Raw genomic sequence first — 23890 nt, forward strand, 5'->3', positions numbered from 1 at the left:
TGTACAATTAATAATTAATTACTATTAAAGCAATTAACAACCTCAGTTATTGGTGACATGCAGATTTCAGTAAATAAAATAACTATTAAATGGCAAGCAAATTCACAGCAAAACTCACTTCAATCAGTTCGTGTGTGTGCGTGTGTGTGTGTCATGAGACTGGTTCGTTTAAGGTAGGGTGACTATATTCTAAATTCCAAAAAGAGGACAGTGGGTGCAGGCCGGGCCGGGCCAGGCGGGTCGGGGGGCTGGGGTGTGGTTGGTAGGGCTGGGCAATATGACGATATTATCGTATATCGACGATGTCTCGTAAGTATCGCAATGTCGATGTCAACAGTCAGGTAACAGACGATTATTGACATTATCAGGAAAAAATGACAAATGATAAACCTAGTAAGTTACAAAATTTTTTTTACATAGCCCCAAAGTCACCATACAGGTTTTTGTGCATGCACGAATTAAATAATTTAGTAGGAGGGTTGGGAATCGAAAAGCTATTCCAATTTCGGAAACCAGATCAGATGCCTAAGGTCAGGAATCAAATTACTTGTTATAAAATTACATTTCGATTCTGCGTCTCGATTTCTGCATGCGCATTTATTGTGATTTCAAAAGATTCAACTGCAAGACGACGAAATAGAACTCACTTCTGCGCACACACACACACACACAAAGCGCACGCACAAAAGCCGCCTCTTATATACGCAAAAACTGGACTGAGCTCTCTTTCTCGTGTTCTTACACATTCGAATAGACAAATACACACAGAATTATATCAAACTATCCCATAAACCCAGAAAGAAAACAAGGGTGTATTGGATCCGTGTATTGACAGCAGCCGCTGCTGCCAGTCATTATAATGTTAATCAAAGAACAAAAGAAAAGAAAATCCCTCACTGATCTTGACTGAATCACTTTTGTAACCTCAGTTTATATTTTATTTGTCTGTTGTTCAGTGCTGACTACTGTAATGGCAACGTGCATCTGTGTATGTGATTATTTTGGAGATGCGTTCCAATATAATTTATCCTTATTTAGGGTATAGGCCTGTTCTATTTTGATCTGCAGTTTAATAAACGTTAAACAGAAAAAAGACAAAAAGTAGCACTGCATTAAATAAAGCAGTTATTTTTATTCCGTTTAAAATGGGCCGAAAGAGACCTCCGAACTAGTAGGCTACCAGAAAGGGAAAAAAAATTATTATATGACATTAACATGTATTTATCATTCTTACAAATCACCGCCAGAATGTCCAACTGCACCATGATGAACTTAAAATTGGGTTCTATTATTTGTCCTCAACAGTTCTCCTCACAAAACGAAATTAATTTCAAACACAAATTTGATAAGAACAGAGTGGAATTTATTAGCAACACCAAAATAACAGCAAAGCTAATGTTTTCTGTTAGTTTAAGCACAAACTAAGAAAAGTAAAACCAAACTTTGTGGCAATAATTAAGCCCAAACTGAACATGGTGTGTGTTTATGGTGCATGTCGGCAATGTTGTCTCGGCGGGGGCGGGGCGGGGCTTAGGTAGATGATATTATCGGATATCGCGATATTTTTTAAAGGCGGTTATTGAGAAGATATTTTTGACATATCGCCCAGCCCTAGTTGGTGGTTAAAGTAATGCCGAAAGCGCCCAAAGTAGAGCAATCTCAAATATCAAAACTCAAAATATGTCATTTCCATACCTAATATACATATTTTACAGTCACTGTTATGCATATTGATCATAAACACAGCTAAAAAGCTTCCTACCAGTGGCCCTTCTTCACAATTTAAAATCTAGCACAGTTTTATCATAGGTGGAATGCAAAATGTTTCAATACAAGCATTTCTGTCAAATGTAATTTATGCAACATTTCAAACCTTTAACCAGGGTCGGCCCTGACCAATTTGGTGCCCTAGGCAAGATTTTAGCTGGTGCCCCTTGCAATTCCACCACCGATCATTCACACAGAAACTGCATAGCTTAATGACATAAAACAAATTACGTATAAATAAGACGGTTGCACAAAAAAAATAAATAAACTGACATTAACTCAACTAGCTTTTTTAAATTAGAGAACTTTATCGTCCAAAGGCAGCTACAATACTAACATTTAAATCTTATTTCTTAATTTCAGACATTCATAAATTCGGTCATTTTGACCCAAAACTCATTTTTAAAGATTTTTTAAAAATCAAACGTCGATCTTTATGGTATGAGACTTTGTTACATTTGTCACACTTGAACCGGCAATACATGAAAAAAAATTCAAGTGAATTTCAGCTGTTGGGTGGGTGCTATAAAAAAATAAAAAAAAGTAACAAAAGTGTCCCTTCATGGGTCATTTTGACCTGCCACTGGAAAAGCATGGAATTTACAAAAAAACTGCAGATTTTTTTTTTATTTATTTAATTTTGTCACACTTGAGCATGGAGCACACAAAAAAAATTTAGTCGATTCGAGGATTCTATGTGGGTGTAATAAAAAAAGTATTACACCCACAATTATTACATTCATTTTGACCCGGCCATAGGAATGAATGGAATGTCCGGGGGGGAAAAAAAGGCATTTTTTCCCATTTTTTTCCATTTTTTGACTATACAAAATCTGACACAATCCAGAAAAGATGCATACCCAAACAAAGGGCTGAGACTGCAGAATGCACAAAAAAAAAAAACTCACATATCCACACACACAGGCGCACACACACACACACTCTCATTGAAACACATTATAGCTTGTATGATGTTTCTGCTGGGAAATGACTGTCCTTTTGAAAAAAAAATTGACTTAACAGTTAAATTTGAGTGATGGGGTGGAGACCAATGAGTTTATATCATTTATATCAAGCCATGGCAACAGTATAAAATTAGCCGGACTTGACAACCCTGCATCCAACACGAGCTGCAGGAGTCAGATTTGACTGATCACAGGTTGAGAGGAGAGATGGCTGACAGACCATGCTGGAGGATTTGCTGCTCAACAGATCCTGAGCTCATTGACAAATATCTGATCTTCCTTTACACGGAGCGCACGTGATCGCAAAAATCGAAAGTGAACAGCGAGCGCTCATCCAAAAGAGATTATATTCTACACATATTGATAGTGGCCCCCTGATGCGCGAAAATTATATGCAATATTAGAATGTTTGCGAGAGTAGGCAGGACTGGACACAGTCCTCACATGGCTCTAATACAAAAACGCACACTAATGTAGAAAGTGACTGTAGAAAGCAAAAGCCAAATCCCGGACATTTTGGGCGATTTAGAAATCCCGATTTAAAAATCCCGGACAGATGCATTTTTTAAGGTCCAAAAAGAGAACATGTCCGGGAAAAAGAGGACGTATGGTCACCCTAATTTAAAGGACTACCTTGATTTGCTTCATTTTGTGAAAAACGTACATTGGACATTGATAAACTGGTGTATTTGCTGTACATAAATATTTAAATAGATATAAAATATTTGAAAGTTGAAGTCCTGCGGTATGACACGTTATACTCCAACAGCAGGAGTAGAGCAATATATGAACAATATATTTCTAATTCTTTTAAGAAATAATATTCATAGAGTTTATGGCCTCTCATATATATATATATATATAATCTGAATAATGATAATAGGTCCTAGACAAATACCCATATGTGTATTTTATTAATCAATCACAACAATGCACAACAAAAAAATAACTGCACAGAACACGCACATGCTGACCACATACCAAAGCTGTGACACTAATTATTAAATAACCAAGAGGGAAACAGAAAAAAATTTGAAAATATGATCAGACCTACATTTATAACTCAGACTGCAAAATACCTGCCATGATTTAATATACCGGTAAGAATTAATAAGTGTCAAAAATAACTGTTATAGCCTTGACGAGCAAGATAATGATTAATTTATTGCATCTTACAAAAGGAGTGATTATAATGGTGGCTGAGATATAAATGATATTAACCCATCTCTAATTAGATTCAAGTAATACTATTACATTACAAACTATTACTGAATAACTTATTCTATACTTATTATTTTAGCTGTCAGGAATGATGTGTGTGTAAAGCAGAAAGTCAAACTGGTATACACATTAACTTTTTTTACTAAAATGGTAAATATAATTTTAAATAAAATATTCTAATATTTTAATATTAACTATCAATATTTTTCTTTTTGTTTATATTTTTCCACAAAAACAGCTATAATCAAAAGTAAAACAAGATAACTGGATGTAATATTTTTCGATTCATATATAACATTTCTACCTCAAAACTAATGTTACAGTAACATAAAATCTCACAGCTATGACATTGTATAAAACAAATATTAGATTAAAATCATATACATCAGCTTTTTAGGCAAAAGAAACATAATAGGCATCAAAAAAGTAATTATTCTCTCAAAATTAATCTGAGGTTTATAGTTATGGTCATATTACTCCACAGTAAAGTATATAATGTTGAGTAATGCTAAAAAGCAATATTGTGATTCTGGTAAACGCTGCATACACTTCCTTTTTAGATGCAAATTACAACGACAACTGTAGCCAAACACAATGTAAATGCATTCAGAATATTGTCATGCAACCACTTCTCATATAATTATATGCAATGACAGTCAGTGTGGACTCTTGTTTGGTAACTAAGCTCACATGTACTGAAATATTGAAAGCATGCTGTTGTTTAGCTGCACATGCACAGGTCTTACCTCATCATGAATGCCCATAGCATTGATGCGTTCCAGTTTGCCGGTCCAGTATCGAGCCTCATCCTCTGGGATTTCTGCAAAATCGTAGAGCCATGAGTGTTGCAGTCCAAGACATAAAACCTCATGCAGACCATTTACATGTGCTAAGACGTTATGATTATGTATTCAGACCTTTTAAATATATAATGAGCTACTTGGCCGAGGGACCTTAAAAATAGTCTGCCAGTTAAAAAACAGAGCATTACTTGACACTTCACTTTAAAAGCAAGTATAGGAGCAAAGGGATGTTGTGCTGTCAGTCTGAAGCTCCATTTGCCGCATTATTTTTAGGGGAAGGGGAAAAAACAGTAGTTTAGTTCAAACTGAAAATATTTACTATATTTGTTACTTAGCAAACAAACCATGTTTGTGACACCTGTGCATTAAAAAAAAATAGCATGTATAAACAGTTTGTGCAGCAGTTCAACAAAAAAAACAAAGGTAGGGGAAAAAACACTTTTACTTGTACAACTGAAATGGTTTTCATTGTTTAGTCTGAAAAGAAAAAAAACATGTTTTCAAACCAAATCTACAGTAAAGCCCATTCATACTGTAGGTATTTTGAAACCAGATCAAGAAATCAGTTTCATTGTTTATAGTCTCAACAGCAAAGAAACATGTTTGTAAAGCAGACCTAAAGCACATTAATATGTAGTTTGAAACCATTGTTTGTAGTCTGAACAGCAAAGAAACATGTTTGTAAACCAGACCTAAAGCACAATGCGAAAGCAAATATGTAGTTTGAAACCAGATCAAGTCTGGACAATCAGACTCTTGTTTTATAGTCATTGCCATGACAGCTGCACTGTAAAAAGTGCGTAATTTTTGAAGTTATAAATAAAACTAAATTCACTGTTGTAAATAAACAAAATTACTGAAAATTATTTCAGTCTTTCTACTTAATCTCGTTTAATTTCATTGTTACTTGCCGTTTCTTTAAAACAATTTTCACTCAGGAATGGTTAGTAAATTTCATAAATTGTTTTACAGTGTGATATATATATTTTGATCAGTGACTACCCTGTCTGAACAATCAAATCCGATTTCACTGCAAAATGGTAGACTGTCAGTCCTGAGGACCAAATCTGAAAACAAATTGGAATTGGGTCCAATTGTATACAAAGCATCAGATACTGTGTGCAGCTCCCTTTGAAGGCACATGGGATACGGCACATGAGGAGAGTAGCTTCAAAGTGCTCGGATAAAACAGTCTGGCTTATGAATGGGATCAATGGCAGGTATCCAGGCCAAATTCGCCACTTACGAAGGTCCGACCTTTCACATCCCAACAACCTGTAGTGTGTTCACCGCCGCACACTTTATTTACAGCCCATAGCGCCACTCACAATGGAGACACAGCTGGCAAAAATGTAATTATTTTTGTTAAGTCTTACACAAAGAGGTGCAAATCAAAGTGATAATTCAACCAGCAAGCGAAAAGCTCAAGCCTCCTTTTATATCTCCGCTACATGGATCCTTGTCACACTAGGTTACAGAGAAAAAGCCATTTCTCAGGAAACAGTGTCATTCAAGTCTAAAAAGCTTTGTTTGTTTTTACTTGTTAGCATTTAATTTGAAAATCTTTTTTCTTTTAATTTTCACTTTTTAACATTATAACACTGTATGCTGGATAAATCATCAGTTTTAGAGAGACAGTCTGAAAACTGTTTTATTAGAAAGCAAGCAGCTGCCTGAAGGAGATTCACTCAACCCTGATGACATTCAACAAATCAATGGAGCCCAAAAGCACCAGAGAGACAGATGGGATTGATCTCAAGCAGCTGCATTTCCTAATAACAGATCAGCAAGCCATTCTTAATGTGGAAGACAAAAGAAGAAGTTCTGAAAAATGTCCACGCTGCTCTTTTACATTCAGTTGCCAGACAGTGCTTGGGGACTGTTACAATTTCTTATTTTGTGCTCTTCTGAAGAAAGTTAGTTTGGAATAACATGAAAGCAAGAACACTTAGGGCTGTAGTACTCGAGTCCGGTCTCGAGACATTTTTCTATGGTCTCGGACTTGTTGGTGTTTGCACTCGGACTTGTCTCGGACTTGGTCATTGGACTCGCCAAATGTTCTCGTTGGTCTCGACCGAGTCCAGCAATATGCTTTTTTTCTCCTTCAAAACAAAACCACATTTGCATGTCGCGCCTGAAAACACGTGGAAAACGTTAGGCGCGCCACTTTCTCCTTCTTTCCAAAGCACTCTGTAGCTTGCGCTCTATGTGTGTGCTCCCGTGGCATCTGCCGTTGCTAAGCAACTATGACCTGCGCTCTCCATGAAGACGCGGAAGTTTCAGCAAAGGATAAATGTATTTGCAGCACTAAAAATCCCTTGCAGTAGCTCTGCTACTAAATTTATTTTAAAAAATGGCTATCCTTGTACAGCTATGATCAGCTGTTTCTCCGTCTTGGCTTAGCTTTCAATTTTGTTATGGGAAAGGATGAAGCTGATTGGTTGATTCTTGTCACATGACCCGCAGTGCGCTTGCTGTGTTTTGAAAAGTTTAGATGTTTCTAATTTAATTTTCTACCTGTTAGATTGTGTTTTATTAACGTCTACACCTACTTCCTTCTACAGCATTTATTAATATTAGCTAACTTTAATTTCAGCATTCACTAATGCATTATTCAAATGACAAGTTGTGTTTGTTAACATTAATGCACTGTGAACTAACATGAACTAACAATGAATGAACAACTGTATTTTTATTAAATTATGTTATGCAGTAGGAGCATGTTATTTAGCAATGGGCACCGAAACGGGCTATGAAATAGCTGGTGGATTTAGGTGCCAGAGTGCGGAATTCAGCACTCAACAAAACTCTGGCGTTTCAGCGATGACTCATCTGAATGCCTTTGATTGGCCATTGCATTAATAAACTCAATGGAATCGTATGTTATTGGTTGTAATGCTCACCGCTGTAAAAACAAACAAACAAACAAAAATATTTCGTTTTATTTGTTGGCCCTAATATGCACAGTTAATTATTCATTTATTTATCATAAGTAATCATCATTTTTTTTAAACCTCCACTGTTATCACACAGCAGAATTTCCTCATATCGTGCAGGACTATTAGAAAGGCAAAATCAATGCAAATCAGTGGATATGTCTGTTATAATAGGATAGGCGTGTTAAGGCCAGTTGGAGCTAACCTCTGCAGGGGATTGGCCCTCCAGGATCTAGTTAGGAGACCCCTGTCCTACAGAGTTGTTACTTTGCACATGCTTTTTGATCATTACAAATAATAATGTAAAATGATTTTCTTAGAATAGGAGATATGCTGTCTCTCACATCACATACATTATCAATAGTTAAGTATGTGGTCTTGAAGAGGATCCTTTTTTTTCCTCTCATTTGGACTCAGTCTTGACTTGGACTCGAAACTTTTGGACTTGGACTCAAACCTCTTTGGACTCGGTCTCGACTAGTCCTGGTCTTGGACTCGACAAAGCTGGACTTGACTACAGCTCTAAGAACACTACCATTCAAAAGTTTTTAAAGAACACTATTCAGGTCACCAAGGCTGCCTTTGAACAAAAATACAGTAAAAAGAGTAATACTGTGAAATATTATTACAATTTAAAATGCCTGTTTTCTATTTTGATGTAAAATGTAATTCCTGTGATGCAAAGTTGAATTCAGCATCATTACTCCAGTCTTCAGTGTCACATGATCCTTCAGAAATTATGCCAATATGCTGATTTGCTGCTTAAGAAACATTTTTAATTATTATTACTATCAGTGTTGTGTTGTGCCATTTAATATTTTTGTGGATGCACGACCAGTTTTTTTTTTTGTTTTTTTTGTTTTTTCAGGATTCTTTGGTGAATTTTTAGTTTAGAAAGAGCAGAATTAATTTGAAACTGAAATCTACTGTAACATTATAAATGTCTTTAGTGTCAATTTTGATAATCTTAATGTGTCCTTGCAGAAAAAAGTGATATTGTAAAAATATATTCTTAAAAACTCTTAATCACCCCAAACTTTTGAATGGTTGTGTAAATGATGAAAAACAACAACATGAAAGGATGTACTTTTTTAAATTACACAAAGAAATTTTAAAAAGTCAGTCTCACCGAAGGGCAGTTCAAAGCGAGTGTCCAGCAGGACCCGATGTGGAGTTGGATTTTTAGTCCCGTATATCTCATCTGCCTTCATCAGAACTTCAGAGTCCAAAAATATCCACTCGCCAGGGCCCTCCTGTTTAGAGGAAAGGTTATTCATTACAGTATAAATGAAACACATGAAAGAGAGGAATCTTTAGGACAGCTTGATGCTTGATGACCAAGTTCACTGAAATTAAACCGCTACAAACATTCCATAAGAAATTTATTTTATCACGGAATGATGTAAGATTTTGAGATGTGCATGACTTCCTGACCTCCTCTGAATGGCAGATGCTTTTGAGTGGGATCCAGGCTGTTCCTAACATGGTGTCCCAGATGAGACCTTTGTTCCACACCTCTATAATGAGGCCCAGGTCCAGCCGGCTGATCTCACTGAAGGTCACAACACAACAAAAGACGCTTCAAAAGGTGTAGTTTTTTGTTCCTTTTTGTAAGCGGCAATTGCAACCGTTTCGTTTTTAGTAATTTTCAGTACATCATAAAATGCCCATAACAGATCTTGAACATACTACAACAATTTTACTAATAGTTTCTTTAAGGAGCATCTCATTGGAGCCTTTCCAGCCTTAAAGGGATAGTTCGCCAAAAAATGAAAATTCTGTCATTATTACTCACCCTCATGTCGTTCCAAACCCGTAAGACCATCAATATTTTTTATTAAATCTGAGAGCTTTCTGACCCTGCTTAGACAGCAAGGGAACTACCATGTTCAAGGCCCAGAAACGTAGTCAGGACATTGTTAAAATAGTCCATGTGACATCAGTGGTTCAACCTTAATTTTGACGCTACGAAAATACTTTTTGTTCGTAAAGAAACAAATGTCGAAGTCTGACACAGAAAAGAAGAAAGGTCTTACGGGTTTGGAATGACATGAAGGGAAGTAATTAATGACTATTTTTAATTGTCAAAAGAAATGCATAAATGATACACTACCATTCAAAAGTTTGGGGTCAGATTTTTTTGACAGAAATTAATCAAGTGACAAGCAGCACAACTGTTTTCAACATTGATAAGTATCTTTGCATTACTGGAATAAATTACATTCTAGTATACATAAAAAAAATAGAAAACCGTCACTTAAACTAAAACCTTAATATTCACAATAAAATTGTGAAATAAAATTTTGCTAAATAAAATGTAGTGAATTTTCAATCAAATAAATGCAGCCTTTGTGAGCATAAGAGTCGTCTTTCAAAAAAAACAAAAAACTTTTGAACAGTAGTGTATTGAAGACAAATATGGTTGAAGACAAACTGAACAATGTGTTGATAGATGACCTCCCATAACCTTGCACCACTACTCCAGTTTGTTGAGTGCTTGATCTCCATATTTTTACAGACTGTGTGGTACTTCACCACACCACCAAGTGGAAAAGGACAAAAACAGCTGAAACAGGTCTAATTAGCTTCATCTTCATTGTTTCAGTGTTTTATAAGATCCCAGGTGCAGTGTAGGATTATTCAGACATAAAGATTAAGAAAAGCATTATACAGCTGACTCAAACATGCAATAAAAGCATAGCAAACTAGATTTTTAATCTTTCAGGGGAACTTTTCCCAAGTTTTGCTAATTAATCAAGCAATTGCTAGTTAATCAAGTATGACAACATTATGTGTTTGAGAAGCACTTACTGCAAATATTCTAAGCACAATGACGTTAAGTGATATTTAATGCACTGTTTATTTGAACATCAGGTGTGTCTAACAAGTTATAAATTAGTTCAAATCTCTATTCAAATGCTAAAGTCTGCTCTGCATAATCAAATAGTACAGTGTAAAAAATTTAATAATATTTGTGCTGGTAAAAGCGTGCTCCACAACAATGGCTTCACACCATCTGCTAACAGGATGCAAGCCTTTTCTACAACTGAATGAGACAAATGTGGCTTTTATCTGCCGCTCTGCTTGCTATAAATAGAGAAGCCCAAAGCACACGCGAGTGCGGCACTTAAAGAGGAGCATTTGGAAATCCATTCATTATTCATTTAGGCCTTCAATTGTCTCCAAAGTGTGGTGAGGATGAGATGGTTTTAGACCCCCAGAGAACACCTTGTTTGCTTATTTCTCTTTTTTTTCCACTTGTTAGTTTTCCAGAACATGGCAAGCGACAATGGGCCGAGTAATTATTAATTGATAGGTTGCTATAGAGACAGATAAAGCTTGCTGACGCCACGTGCACACGCTAAAAATGCAGGTCCGGAGAGACGTGACGTCTCAAACTCACCCGCAGGGTCGTATGGAGGTTCAGAAAGAACAGCTGAACTCGTGACATGTCTGAATGATACAATAACTTTGCCCTTTGATCAAACAAGCAAATGAGGAGCTATATAAACAGCCGTAATCCCACTGGCAATATGGTTATATCATCATAATTATTTAAGCTAGTCAAACAGGCTCAGAGAGAGGGCAAACAGACGAAAGTGTGCAGTGTGCGGTTTCTCTGGCTTAACCTTAATGGACTGAATTTATTCAACGGACATGTAGGCAACACACGAATATGGTTCAGCTACAGGCTATTTTGTAAGGCAACACTGGAATATTACATACTGTAATATTTAGCCAGTCTTGAGTTAATGTCAACGCTGCTTTCAAATGCTCCTCTGAGAGCAAAGACACACAAAGCTTGACTAGATTGGAGGGCTCTGTTCAATAATGATGACATCTGGCTTTCTGAAGTTCCATTAGGACAAGAAAGCATGAAGTCATCAATGGGAATGAGGGTGCATTACGGTCCCTGTGGACAAGCCTTAAATTCATTAGGGCTGGGACAAAATTGTACCACAGTTTATGCAGCAAAATTTCAGCATTTTGTTTACTACACTCTATTACACTACATTTCTGGTGAAGAACTACATTACCCATAATTCTGAAGCAAAATCAAACAATCAAGTGAGTCACTGTTACTGTGGAAACCAGCACTACACAAACAAACAATAAATAAATGCTTTAATTTATTTTCAATGACCTATAGTCAGTATTGTATCACTTTTGTTGATTGAATGACATTTAATGGCTCATAAATATTATGGAAGTTATTTATTTAGTCATAAAAACAGTAAAGATCATGCCTTCCATATTTCATCAAGTATATAGATATCATTGAGGAAGTAAACATTTTTAACATGTCAATTTGGTTGAGTACCACTAATCTAGAGTAATGAATTGACTAATAGCTAGTACTATGTTACAACAAGTACAAAAGCATATAATGTTTAACAGTCAAAGAAAAATCAAGAATACATACAGAGAAGTCCGACAACAGTGTGAAACAACAGTCGAGATAAGTTGAGAAACTACAGACAGCCATATCCCAGTGACTATGCAAACAAAGACACACATCCAACACCTGAGACAGAACGCATGGATGTAATATGAGGACAGGACGGGAATCTAAATAAACAGATATAAATCTTGGAGAGAAAACAAATGAGCGACAAGAAACACCAAGCCAGTTTCATTTCCTGGAGCAAAGCCACCTGTCTTTCGAAATTGGGCATGTTCTCTGGGTGATAGCCTGTTACACACAAATTTTGTTAGAGTTGTAAGATGTTTAAACGCTAATTATTTAATTATGTGCATTTAGATCAAATATTGAAACCAACAAAACCAAGGCTACATGTACAGTGTCACGCAATATTCACTGAAACTTGGCAGTGGAAAGTAGACCTGATAATATTATGAGTGGTACAAAATAAAAAAACAGAGGCCATTCATGACCCCTTTCAATATGCCATGCAGCCTTGGAAAATGGTGTATTTTATGGATTGTCGTCCATGGAATGCGCCACTTCTTGTATTTTGCCGGTTACTCGACACAATCGAGGACTCCAACTGAATGGAGGAATCATGACAGCTCTATCTGAAAATGTCTGATATCTGGTAATCTGACCTACACGTGTATCCGTATCCTATTCACCCTTTTTTCTTCAGAATTTGTCCTCATTGTTAAGGAACAAACAGGTAAGGTCTCCTCTGAGATCATTGCTGGGAAATCCCAACATGTTAATCATAAAAGAAAGTATTTGAACACAGAAAATGACACGTTTCACCTTTAAGAAACCAACTGGATCTAGATGTGAAACGCAACACACAAACAGCCTGATTATCAGGGTTGTTATCTTGGCGGCTGAGAGGTGCTCATTAGTTTGCCAACAAAAGCTTTAAAGCAGAGAGTTTGTGTGGTTGCCAGGTTAGATTTCTCTCATTGCCGTGACAGATGAATGACTAGCAGAAAGACATCCAGACCCTCTACATATGACATCCCTACCCTCTAGTAATTGACCAGTACATTAGCGATAATAGATTGCTGTCTGGGTAGTGGTGTTACAGTGACGAGTTGTGATAGAAAAACTTACAACATGAAGTCCTGCTCCCAGCATGGCTGGTCTCCCCTCACAGTGATGGTGGTACTCTTCACATTTTGCACTTTCAGTGTCACATAGGCGTTGAATTTATCTACAAATAAAGCAGAAGATACATGTTTATATGCAGTTTTTTTTTAATCAAAGCAATTCAATTGGATTGGACTGAAAAGTATTTTAAGACCACAATGAAATCTAAATTGTTGTGTGACTTCTAGTCCATGTTTAGCCTATCAGCAATGAAGCCATATTTAGTCCCTAGTGCAAGTTATGCATTTAATTAATTAATTTATTACTATTTTTTCTGCATGTCATGTGCAGGGCCACCCCAACTTCAACATAGGAAAGAAAATAATACTTGTCAAGCCATTTCATGATGTTTTTAAATTTTAGCATATAAATCATCCTGCAGATTTGTACTAAAAGCATGAATGATACAAAACCTCAGATCATGTAACTTCAAATGTTCTGATATTACTTGCTAGAAACCACCAGAACATGCTAGTAATCAAATAGCAACAAACTAAAAACAACTCAGAACACATTAGCAACTGCATAGCAACTCCTAGCCAACCACCCACAATAAGCTAGTGTAGTGTTTATGGTAATTAAGCACACTTCTAAAGTAATAGTATTGGCCACAAAAAAAAAATGTGCATGCTGGTTGGTCAAGTTCGCCTGGGAATCCCAGAGCACATGTGGCAGGACTGTGACTAAATAAAACCTGAGCAATAATGCTGTAGTGCCGAGTAAAGATTAGTGTGACTCCCCTCCCCCCACAGAGCCCTGACCTCCATAATCTCCTCAACAGAGGGAAAAAGCATCAGTTTAGCATCAGATCTTTATGAATTTATGCCATACATCGAATTTAGACCACAAGACACGAATTTACCACTATTGTCTATACATATTCTAACCATAATTTACCTCGGTCTTGTTAAAATCCAGTTTCATTTTGTCTGAATAGTTTTATAATTTAGGTTTATCAGTAGCACCATTGCCCATAAATGTTTGCTTTACTTCATACTTCTGCATGTTGGTTCCACCACATGACTTTGATTTGGCAGACAATTTTTGTTACAAATATGAATAACAAGTAATAATCAAATAATATAGAAATAATAATCAAAGAATATGTCAAACTACAAAGGTTTTCCTTTTAATGGTTTCATTGTTTTCAGGCGTTTTTTCTTCTTCTTGATATCAGGACGGTTGTACCACCCTGACATTTTTGACTCGCTGCCCCCCAAAAAATATCTAAATGAATTTTAGATCAGAAATGAAAACAGAAATGGTGCATTCAGGTGACTGTATATACGAATTGCATTTTAATGTATTCCAAAAATAAATGAGCTTCATGTCAGTGGAAAATTTTCAAGTCAAATTCATAAGGACGGCCCTTCATAAGCATGCATACAAACGTGTATGCAAACACGTAAACACACATACGTACTAGTGTCGACAGCAGAAGGATTACTGAGACAGTGACATAACCAACACTATTAATTTCCCATTTGCCAGCGATGGGGGGCTGGCCAACATGTGCCCGATGATACGGTCTGCCAGCAGTGCCGCCCACTGCTCTCCTCCCACCCAGAGAAAACCAGTGGTCTTGCGTTAAAAGACATAAACATTCAGAGATTTGACACCATTACTGTCACACAGGCCACTATAAAGATCCAGAGCAAGGAAAACATTATGATGACATCAGCTACATTGACATGCCGAGTCTGTCTGGAAAACGGTGAAAATAATGTACAGTTTCCTTAATCCTTACTGAAGTCCATTACATTTTCTAAAAAGAAGAAAGCCAGGAAAACGGTCTTAACTTATGACTTTATTAAAGCACTGCTGGATGTCCTGCTCATGAGAAGTGTGAAAGGGTCGTCAGCTGTTAAACCAGATTTGATAAACTGCACAGTGTTTGTTTCCTTGTTTCAACAGGTTTCCACAGAGACAAAGACAATCAGGCCTCTCCACGACAACAAAAATCAACACAAACCAGTTCAAATAATACCTTCCAATCCATTCACAAAGATAAAGAGACCGGCTAGAGCGAGCAGGTGCATGTCCTGCTTTAGATTACCCTATATACTTAATACATGTTCCTAATCTTATTATGCATTGGTGCATTCAATTATTCTGAATTAAAATACACAATAACATTTATTTTCATTTGACTACATCTAGTCACATTTTGATGAAAGATTATGAAGACAAGCTTTATTTTTTTTTAATGATGTGCAAAGATGAAACAGTCCAAGATGACCAAAACTATTCATTAAAGAAATAGTTCACCCAAAAATGGACTGACCCTCAAGCCTTGATGAAAGATATAGATTTTGTTTCTTCATGGGAACAGATTTGGGGAAATTTAGCATTACATCACTTGCTCACCAATGGATCCTCTGCAGTGAATGGGTGCCGTCAGAATGAGAGTCCAAACAGCCAATAAAAACATAATCTACACCCCCTTCAATCCATTAATTAACATCTTGTGAAGACAATAAAATGTTTGTGAAGATGGTTTCCGAGACATTAATTGATGGACTGGAGTGGTGTGGATTACTTGTGGATTATTGTGATGTTTTTAATCAGCTGTTTGGACTCTCATTCTGACGGCACCCATTCACTGCAGAGCATCCATTGGTGAGCAAGTGATGTAATTCTAAATTTCTCCAAATCTGTTCTGATGAAGAAAAACTCATCTACATCTTGGACGGCCTGAGGATGAGTACATTTTCAGCAAATTTTCATTTTTGGGTGAATTATTGCTTCAAGAAAGTAAAAATAGTCAGGTTTGATTTCTCAAAATAAATTAGCATAATACAAAAGTTCAAAACATAAAAGCAAAGTTTGTTTTAGAGCAATGATTGATTGACAGATGAGTAAACTGTTAACAAGACAGACTGTTCAAAATGACGTATTTGAAGATTATCTGGTAGTTTTGGGGCCACTGTATGGCAAAACAACACAAACACCAAAAATGAGGCCAATTAAGACACAACCAATACAAGCAGTGAATTGCCACTGAAATCCATTCTCTGCTATGGCTCTAGCCTGGTGGAGGTTGGGGTTGACAGGAACTAATCAATCAAGCAATGAGCGTCTCGAGAGACAAAACTATGATGTTATAGGCATCACACCTGGCCGGATTAGCAGAGAGCCACTTTACATTCAGATGCCAATTATGTATTCAGCACATCTCCTGATTATCCATTATGTCAGGTAGCGTAGGAGAGAGGGAGGTGGGGAAATGCTACAGATGAAAAACATATCAGGTGAATGAAATTGTAAAGTGTGGATTTAATCATATTAGTCTCACATAGCCAGACATTTGTCTATTAGGATAAAGTCTAGTCCAGATTTAAGCTTATTCTGGCCAAGAACCACCTACAGAGGCTCTGACTGACAAGAAAAATATCCAATCAGAGATCGTTTAGTTTTTATGTGCCTTTTAGTGACCGGCTTACTTTGAAATACCTGACATTGCCAAAAAACAACAACACAAATAATATAACACCAGTGTTCTTCAACCAGCTGCACAGAAATCAGAGAAATTAGCAGAAAATGGTGTAGACTTCAAAAATTTCTGTATGTAACATGGATCTCTAGTTAACTTGCTACTAAGTGAACAAACAAAACTCTGAATATCCTACTTAAAGCAAAACTTTAAACCTTAAGGTTTCATGGGAACATGAAGGTTTTACTGTTTTTTGATGACTGCACCACATGTCATCATTCATTATTGACTCTAGTTGAGTTTTCCGTTAAATTAGTCAAAGGTAGCGTACAATCGAGACCTGACATTTCCGTTTCAGATCCCTGATGAATCATGTATGAGGTATGGGATGGATTTGAGGTTTGTATACGCAGGTTCACACGAGGGATTCTTCTATGTGCGCAGTACCTGTACATGCTTTTTGCAGTTTAAGCTACATTAACGAAGAGTTTATGCTGACCGTGGTGGACTACAGAAAAATATTTAATGAAGTTATGCATCATGTCATGAGAAGATTCATTTGTACATATAAAAAAAAAATGCAACTTGTTCCACACGGAAACCACTTTTCTTTTTGAGCAGGTGTCATAAATCCTTACTTTTGATTGAACATTAATGAAACTTTTACTGAAAGTTATATGCAATATGCAAAAATATGAATATGAGTAGGGTTGCAAAGGGGTGGAAAATTTCCGGCAAGGTTACGGAAACTTTCCAAAAATCCCTGGAATATTCCAAAAAATCCTTGAAAGTTTCCAAAATTTCTAGAATGTTTCCAAAATTTACTGGAAATTTTCCACCTTTTTGCAACCCTAAATGAGAGACATGCGTTTCAGAGTATTACAATGCAAGTTCCATTTGCAGTTACATTGCCCAAAATATTTCGGTTTAATATACAGTGGATACGGAAAGTATTCAGACCCCCTTAAATTTTTCACTCTTTGTTATATTGCAGCCATTTGCTAAAATCATTTTAAGTAAATTTTTTTCCTCATTAATGTACACACAGCACCCCATATTGACAGAAAAACACAGAATTGTTGACATTTTTGCAGATTTATTAAAAAAGAAAAACTGAAATATCACATGGTCCTAAGTATTCAGACCCTTTGCTGTGACACTCATATATTTAACGCAGGTGCTGTCCATTTCTTCTGATCATCCTGGAGATGGTTCTACACCTTCATTTGAGTCAAGCTGTGTTTGATTATACTGATTGGACTTGATTAGCAAAGCCACACACCTGTCTATCACTTTTAGATGCAGGATAAGCCTGGCTCTGGCAGAACAATCTTAGTGGTTTTAGAGAGGTAAAGTAAACACTCTCCAGCACTGGAACACAAAAGAGCCACCTGTCACAGACAGACAGAGGCCGACAGGCGTATTCTCAAGCGACTGTTTACTCTGATACAATAGAGCCAGTGACACAGTATTGCAGTCTGACATGTGCTGAGCTGCTTGTTTGTTTAAGTGATGGTGCAGAGCGATTGGGAAATTCAGGATCGGGTGTGATCGGAGTGAAGAGTGCTCAAGAGTCCCAGAGGGAGTGAGCGGCCCACTAAGGTCTCATTCAGATAAACCAGGCTTTGTCTGATTTTATTATTACGCAGAGACAGACTATTTGTAGAGATTGTTAATGCAGAATTTAAAGGAGATAAGACATAAATATGAATGTTTTAAGAAAACAATTATTGTACTCCAAATGTACTCAAAATATCAGCTCATTAATCATAGTCTTCTGACCACAAAAGATGATATTCTGAAAAATGTTTTGGTGTTTGTGTCCATACAATGAAAGTCAGTGGGGTCTGCTGTTGTTGACTTTTTTTCTTGCAATTGCAAGTTTATATCACAATTCGGACTTTTTTTAATCACAGTTGTGAGATATCAACTTGCAATTGCGAGTTATAAAGTCAGACCTGCAGGATATAAACTCACAATTGCAAGAAAAAGATTTGCATTTCTGACTTACAATTGCGAGTTTATATCTCACAAATCTGACTTTTTTCCTTGCAATTCTGACTTTTATCAGAATTGTGAGATATATACTTGTGACTGCAAGTTATAAAGTAAATTCTGAGGAAAAAATACTTTTTTTACAATTGCAAATTTATATATTTCACAATTCTGACTTTATAACACAATTGTGTGTTATAAAGTCAGAATTGCAGGATATAAACTTGCAATTCTCTGAAAAAAGTCAGAATTGTGAGATAAAAAGTCCCTTTTTATTCAGTGGTGAACAAAAACTTCCACACTGCAAAAATTTTTTTTTTTGACTGATGTTTTCTAGTAAAAATATCTAAACATTCTTGAATTAAGATAAGCTTACTTGACAAGCAAAATGACTTGAAGGATAAGTTCACTTCCAGAATAAAAATTTACTCACCCCTATGTCATCCAAGATGTTTATGTCTTTCTTTCTTCAGTCGCAAAAGAAATTGAGTTTGAGGAAAAATTCCAGGATTTTTCTCCATATAGTGGACTTCAGCGGGAACCAATGGGTTGAAGGTCAAAAATACAGTTTCAATGCAGCTTCAAAGGCCTCTACATGATCCCAGCCGAGGAATAAGGGTCTTATCTAGCAAAACGATCCGTCATTTTCTTAATTTTTTTGGATTTATACACGTTTTAAACACAAATGCTGGGCTTGCATTAGCTCTGCGATGTGCGTCTTTAATAGGTGCTATTGGAAAGGTCACGCGAGATGTAGGCAAAAGTACCGACCCAATGTTTACAAAGCGAACATGCAAAAAAAGTCAAATGCCCTTTACAAAAATGTAAAATGATGTCGGATGATTTTAAGGTTGGAGGAGAAAATTAGATTTTTTTTTGGAGTTTTTAACCAAAGTACAAAGACGAAGAACAAACCGCACGTGACTAGGGTTGGGTGATGTCTACAAAATTGGCATCGGACGATGTCTACAGTGAATCGTCGCGATGGACGAAGCGTGAATCCTTATAAAGAAAAACACGATTCCTAACACCATTTCTACACCGGACGCGAGCGGCATGGCGCAACAAAATACTATAGAACCACTGATTTATAATAGAGATTTATTATATATTAGGGATGCACAGATACCGATACTGGTATCGGTATCAGGCCCGATACTGGTCTCCTATACTCGTACTCGTTAAAATGACGATGACATCGGCGGGGGGGAGGGGTGTGGGGTAAGAGTTAGGGGGTGTGCCCGAAGCGTGAATCCTTATAAAGAAAAACACGATTCCTAACACCATTTCTACACCGGACGCGAGCGGCATGGCGCAACAAAATACTATAGAACCACTGATTTATAATAGAGATTTATTATATATTAGGGATGCACAGATACCGATACTGGTATCGGTATCAGGCCCGATACTGGTCTCCTATACTCGTACTCGTTAAAATGCCCCGATACCAAACGCCGATACCACACAGCATGTGATAAGCGCCATATTCAAACAAAGAAACACCAACAACAGAACAACAGACAGAAGAAAGGAGTTAAGGATGTCTACTACGAAGTATATGTATGCAATGAATATAATGTTAAACATTCAGTATTAACGCCTGTATAGCTGATGTGCGCGAGCTGATAAACAAAGCACGCTGAGTGGATTGAGCGCGTGGCAGCGCAGATGTGCGAGCTTGTTGAGTGAATATATCTTTCTTACAGACATCACTGGAAAGTTTGTAGTTTGGTCGGATGTGTCAAAAACAAGCAAGTAAAACAATGCACAAGTTACTTAACGGTAGGGAGAGAGAGAGAGCGAGAGAGCACACGCACTTCTGTTGTGTGATCGTTGATGTTCACTCACTTAGCACACGCATCATTTGGATTAAAACTAAATCGTAAAAATAAAACCATTCATAGGGGCATTCACTATAAACATCATTTATTTTCAACCTTAGGCATACACGACTTTCTGGCGAAAGTGAATCTAGCAGCCTGTGTGAAATGCGCTAGTCTGTACTTCTGTCCTCTCATTCTGCATCAGTACAAATACGTGCACGCGTTGCGCGTGTTTTGTTTGCTTGAGTGTTTCTGCATTATATGAGTGGCTTTGGAATATAAATCGCAGCACATTTCAGATGAAAAAACGCGACTTCTATTTCTGAAAATATCACAGTTTGGAGATTTATAACGAGTGGTTCCCTGCATTATTACAGAAAAGCACATGATACAGTACTGAGCCGCTGCAATGGAGCAGCTCTAATGTTACCAAATTAAAGATGATGTACCATAGAGCAAAACAATGAACAGTGAAAGTAACATCTGACACAGTGTAACTCGGAGTTCTTGTCATATTTTAGTACCATTTTCTAAACTATAGCGAATAAACTGTGATAATGTGAGAAATGTTGAAGGTGTCTGAATAAATTTTGGTTTGACTGCATCTATTTAACATATGAAGTTAAACAACTAACATTATACATACCCTTTTGGTTTCTGTACCCAATATTTTAAAAATACGGTGGCCGAGAAGTGCAGAACAAATCACAATTCTGAAAACAAAATAACAAATTACAAACGCAAATGCAAGTCTAAAAAACAAAACAATTCAGAAAACACAACAACAATTCAGAAAACATTATAACAAGTCAGAAAACCCAACGACAATTCAGACAAACCGGAAAAGGTAGGTATAGTTTGAGACAGTGCCATTGGTTTGGGATTACTCACCGCTGACTGGACGAGTATCTGTCAATCAAACAGCAGAGTCATGGTAGAAAGTTCAGAGATGGTATTAAATTAGCTCAGTTTAAATGTATTGTATGAATTGCCCTTACTATGGAATAAAAAATACAGGGTGTATATTTACATTTAGTAAAAAGTGGCTGTGAAACATCAGCTCCAGTGGCGCAGATGGATAAGCGCTTGCCCTTGGCTTTTTGACGCGATCGACCCAGGTCCGATCCCGCCTTTTGCCGAACTTTTTTTCCTCCCTTTTCAAATCACGTATCACATCGTAAAGGCATTTATTTTCAATAAAAATTAAAGGAAATAATCAAAAAGTTGAAAATAATGTATGGGGTAGGGTTAGGGTAGGTGTAGGGAGGGCTTTATTGTACCAATAAGGTGGCATCCATTTAATAATTTAAATTTAAATTATAATTTACACTCAATACGTTATTATTGCATACTGTTTTATAATGTACTACAATACTGAAGTGCAGATAATTGCCACTGTTTGCAACAAGTAGTATACTTGATAGTAGAAATCCTGCTATTTTAACAGTGTAACTAGGTATTTGCACTTAGTGTAAATAAAATATTGCTAAAAATACTGCTATTTTCACGGAGTATAAATAGAATCCATTGCTAATATGAGATTTGAAAAGGGAGGGAAAAAAAGCTCAGCAAAAGGCGGGATCGGACCTGGGTCGATCGTGTCAAAAAGTCGGTGACACACACTTATCCATCTGCGCCACTGGAGCTGATGTTTCACAGCCACTTTTTACTAAATATAAATATACACCCTGTATTTTTTATTCCATAGTAAGGGCAATTAATACAATACATTTAAACTGAGCTACTTTAAAACCATCTCAGAACTATCTACCAGGACTCTGCTGTTCTTCTCTGTATATGTTGATTGACAGATGTCTCGTCCAGTCAGCGGTGAGTAATCCCAAACCAATGGCGCTGTCTCAAACTATACCTACCTTTTCCGGTTTGTCTGAATTGTCGTTGTGTTTACTGACTTGTTAATTTGTTTTCAGATTTGTCATTGTGTTTTCTGACTTGTTATTTTGTTTTCGAATTTGTCAATGTGTTTTCTGAATTGTTTTGTTTTTTAGACTTGCATTTCCGTTTGTAATTTGTTCTTTTGTTTTCAGTATTGTGATTTGTTCTGCACTTCTCGGCCACTGTAAAAAATTGACAAATGCAATAAAAATATCGGTATCGACAAGTACCAAAAATAAAAGTATCGGTATCGGGCGAGTACTGGAAAAAGTGGTATCGGTGCATCCCTATTATATATAGATCAGTCTATAGAACTCATTATAATCAGTGATGCGGTCTACACTGGATGTGGCATGTCAAATCCCCGACAGTAAACTGCTGCCGCGTTCTATTTATGACGTGCTGTGACACAAATTTCAAATGATTTTCAACGGTCGCTTTGTCGCGTTCAGTGAAGACAGTCTTTAGCTGATGCGGCGCGGCACGACACGACAACCGTCGCGTCCGGTGTAAGGCAAGGCAAGTTTATTTATATAACACATTTCATACACAATGGTAATTCAAAGTGCTTTACATAAAATAAACGAAAAAATAATTTAAAATAATCACAACAATAAAACAAGGAATTAAAAATTTTGAAAATGATTTCATTTATTTAAAAGGTTTCAAATGAATTTAAAACAGTTAAGAATAGACACGGTGTAACGGTTGCCTGTTACATCCTACAGTACATAAAATTTCACTTACCACATAAACAGAGTAAGGAGAGATGACTGAGGACGATGGTGAAAGATTTGCAGATCCTCAGTACCACTGACAAACATAAAAAATGTATGGCAAGTACTGCCGCTCCATAGTATAAACAGAGTACGTGCGATCGCTGAAAAAAATATTGAAATATATATTTTCCATCCATCTCGTATTTATTCCCTTTAGGGGTTCCGCCTACCCGTCATTTTCTTTCCGAACACGGTATTGGGATGCGGGGGGAATGGGGGGGGGGATCATGATATCGTCTATTGGCCCAACCCTACCCGTGACCTCTCCAGCAGGATTGCGTAATGCGTGAAGACGTGCATGCGCATCGCAGAGCTAGAGCAAGCCGAGCATTTGGGGTTAAAAAGTGTATAAATAATATTTTTTTTAAGAAAATGACAGATCGTTTCTCCAGATAAGCCCCTTATTTCTCGGCTGGGATCGTGTAGAGCCCTTTGAAGCTGCATTGACACTGCAATTTTGACCTTGAAATCGTTGGCCACCTTTGAAGTCCACTACATGGAGAAAAATCCTGGAATGTTTTCCTCAAAAAACTTAATTTCTTTGCGACTGAAGAAAGAAAGACATGAAAATCTTGGAAGACATGGGGGTGAGTAAATTATCAGAAAATTTTTATTCTGGATGTGGACTTATCCTTCAAGGAATTAAGTCTTGTTTTCTGAAAATATTATCAACATTTTGTTAGTTTTTGCTTAAAACAAG

The 23890-nt window shown here is 36.8% G+C and overlaps 1 protein-coding gene across 8 annotated transcripts in view; it reads right to left on the reverse strand.

Annotated features, from left to right (window-relative positions):
* unc13bb (unc-13 homolog Bb (C. elegans)) overlaps positions 1 to 23890 on the reverse strand; it is an 87563-nt gene that overhangs the window by 46300 nt on the left and 17373 nt on the right. For all 8 annotated transcript variants that reach the window (XM_016247212.1, XM_016247215.1, XM_016247218.1 and 5 more), the window contains exons 3-6: positions 13226 to 13325; positions 9127 to 9244; positions 8822 to 8945; positions 4700 to 4773 (exon numbers count right to left, since the gene is read on the reverse strand). In XM_016247212.1, coding sequence (XP_016102698.1) covers positions 4700 to 4773; positions 8822 to 8945; positions 9127 to 9244; positions 13226 to 13325 — 416 coding nt within the window. The remainder of the gene's footprint in view (positions 1 to 4699; positions 4774 to 8821; positions 8946 to 9126; positions 9245 to 13225; positions 13326 to 23890) is intronic.

This window comes from Sinocyclocheilus grahami, unplaced genomic scaffold (assembly GCF_001515645.1).
Source record: "Sinocyclocheilus grahami isolate Dianchi unplaced genomic scaffold, SAMN03320097.WGS_v1.1 scaffold828.1, whole genome shotgun sequence".
Lineage (NCBI taxonomy): Eukaryota > Metazoa > Chordata > Actinopteri > Cypriniformes > Cyprinidae > Sinocyclocheilus > Sinocyclocheilus grahami.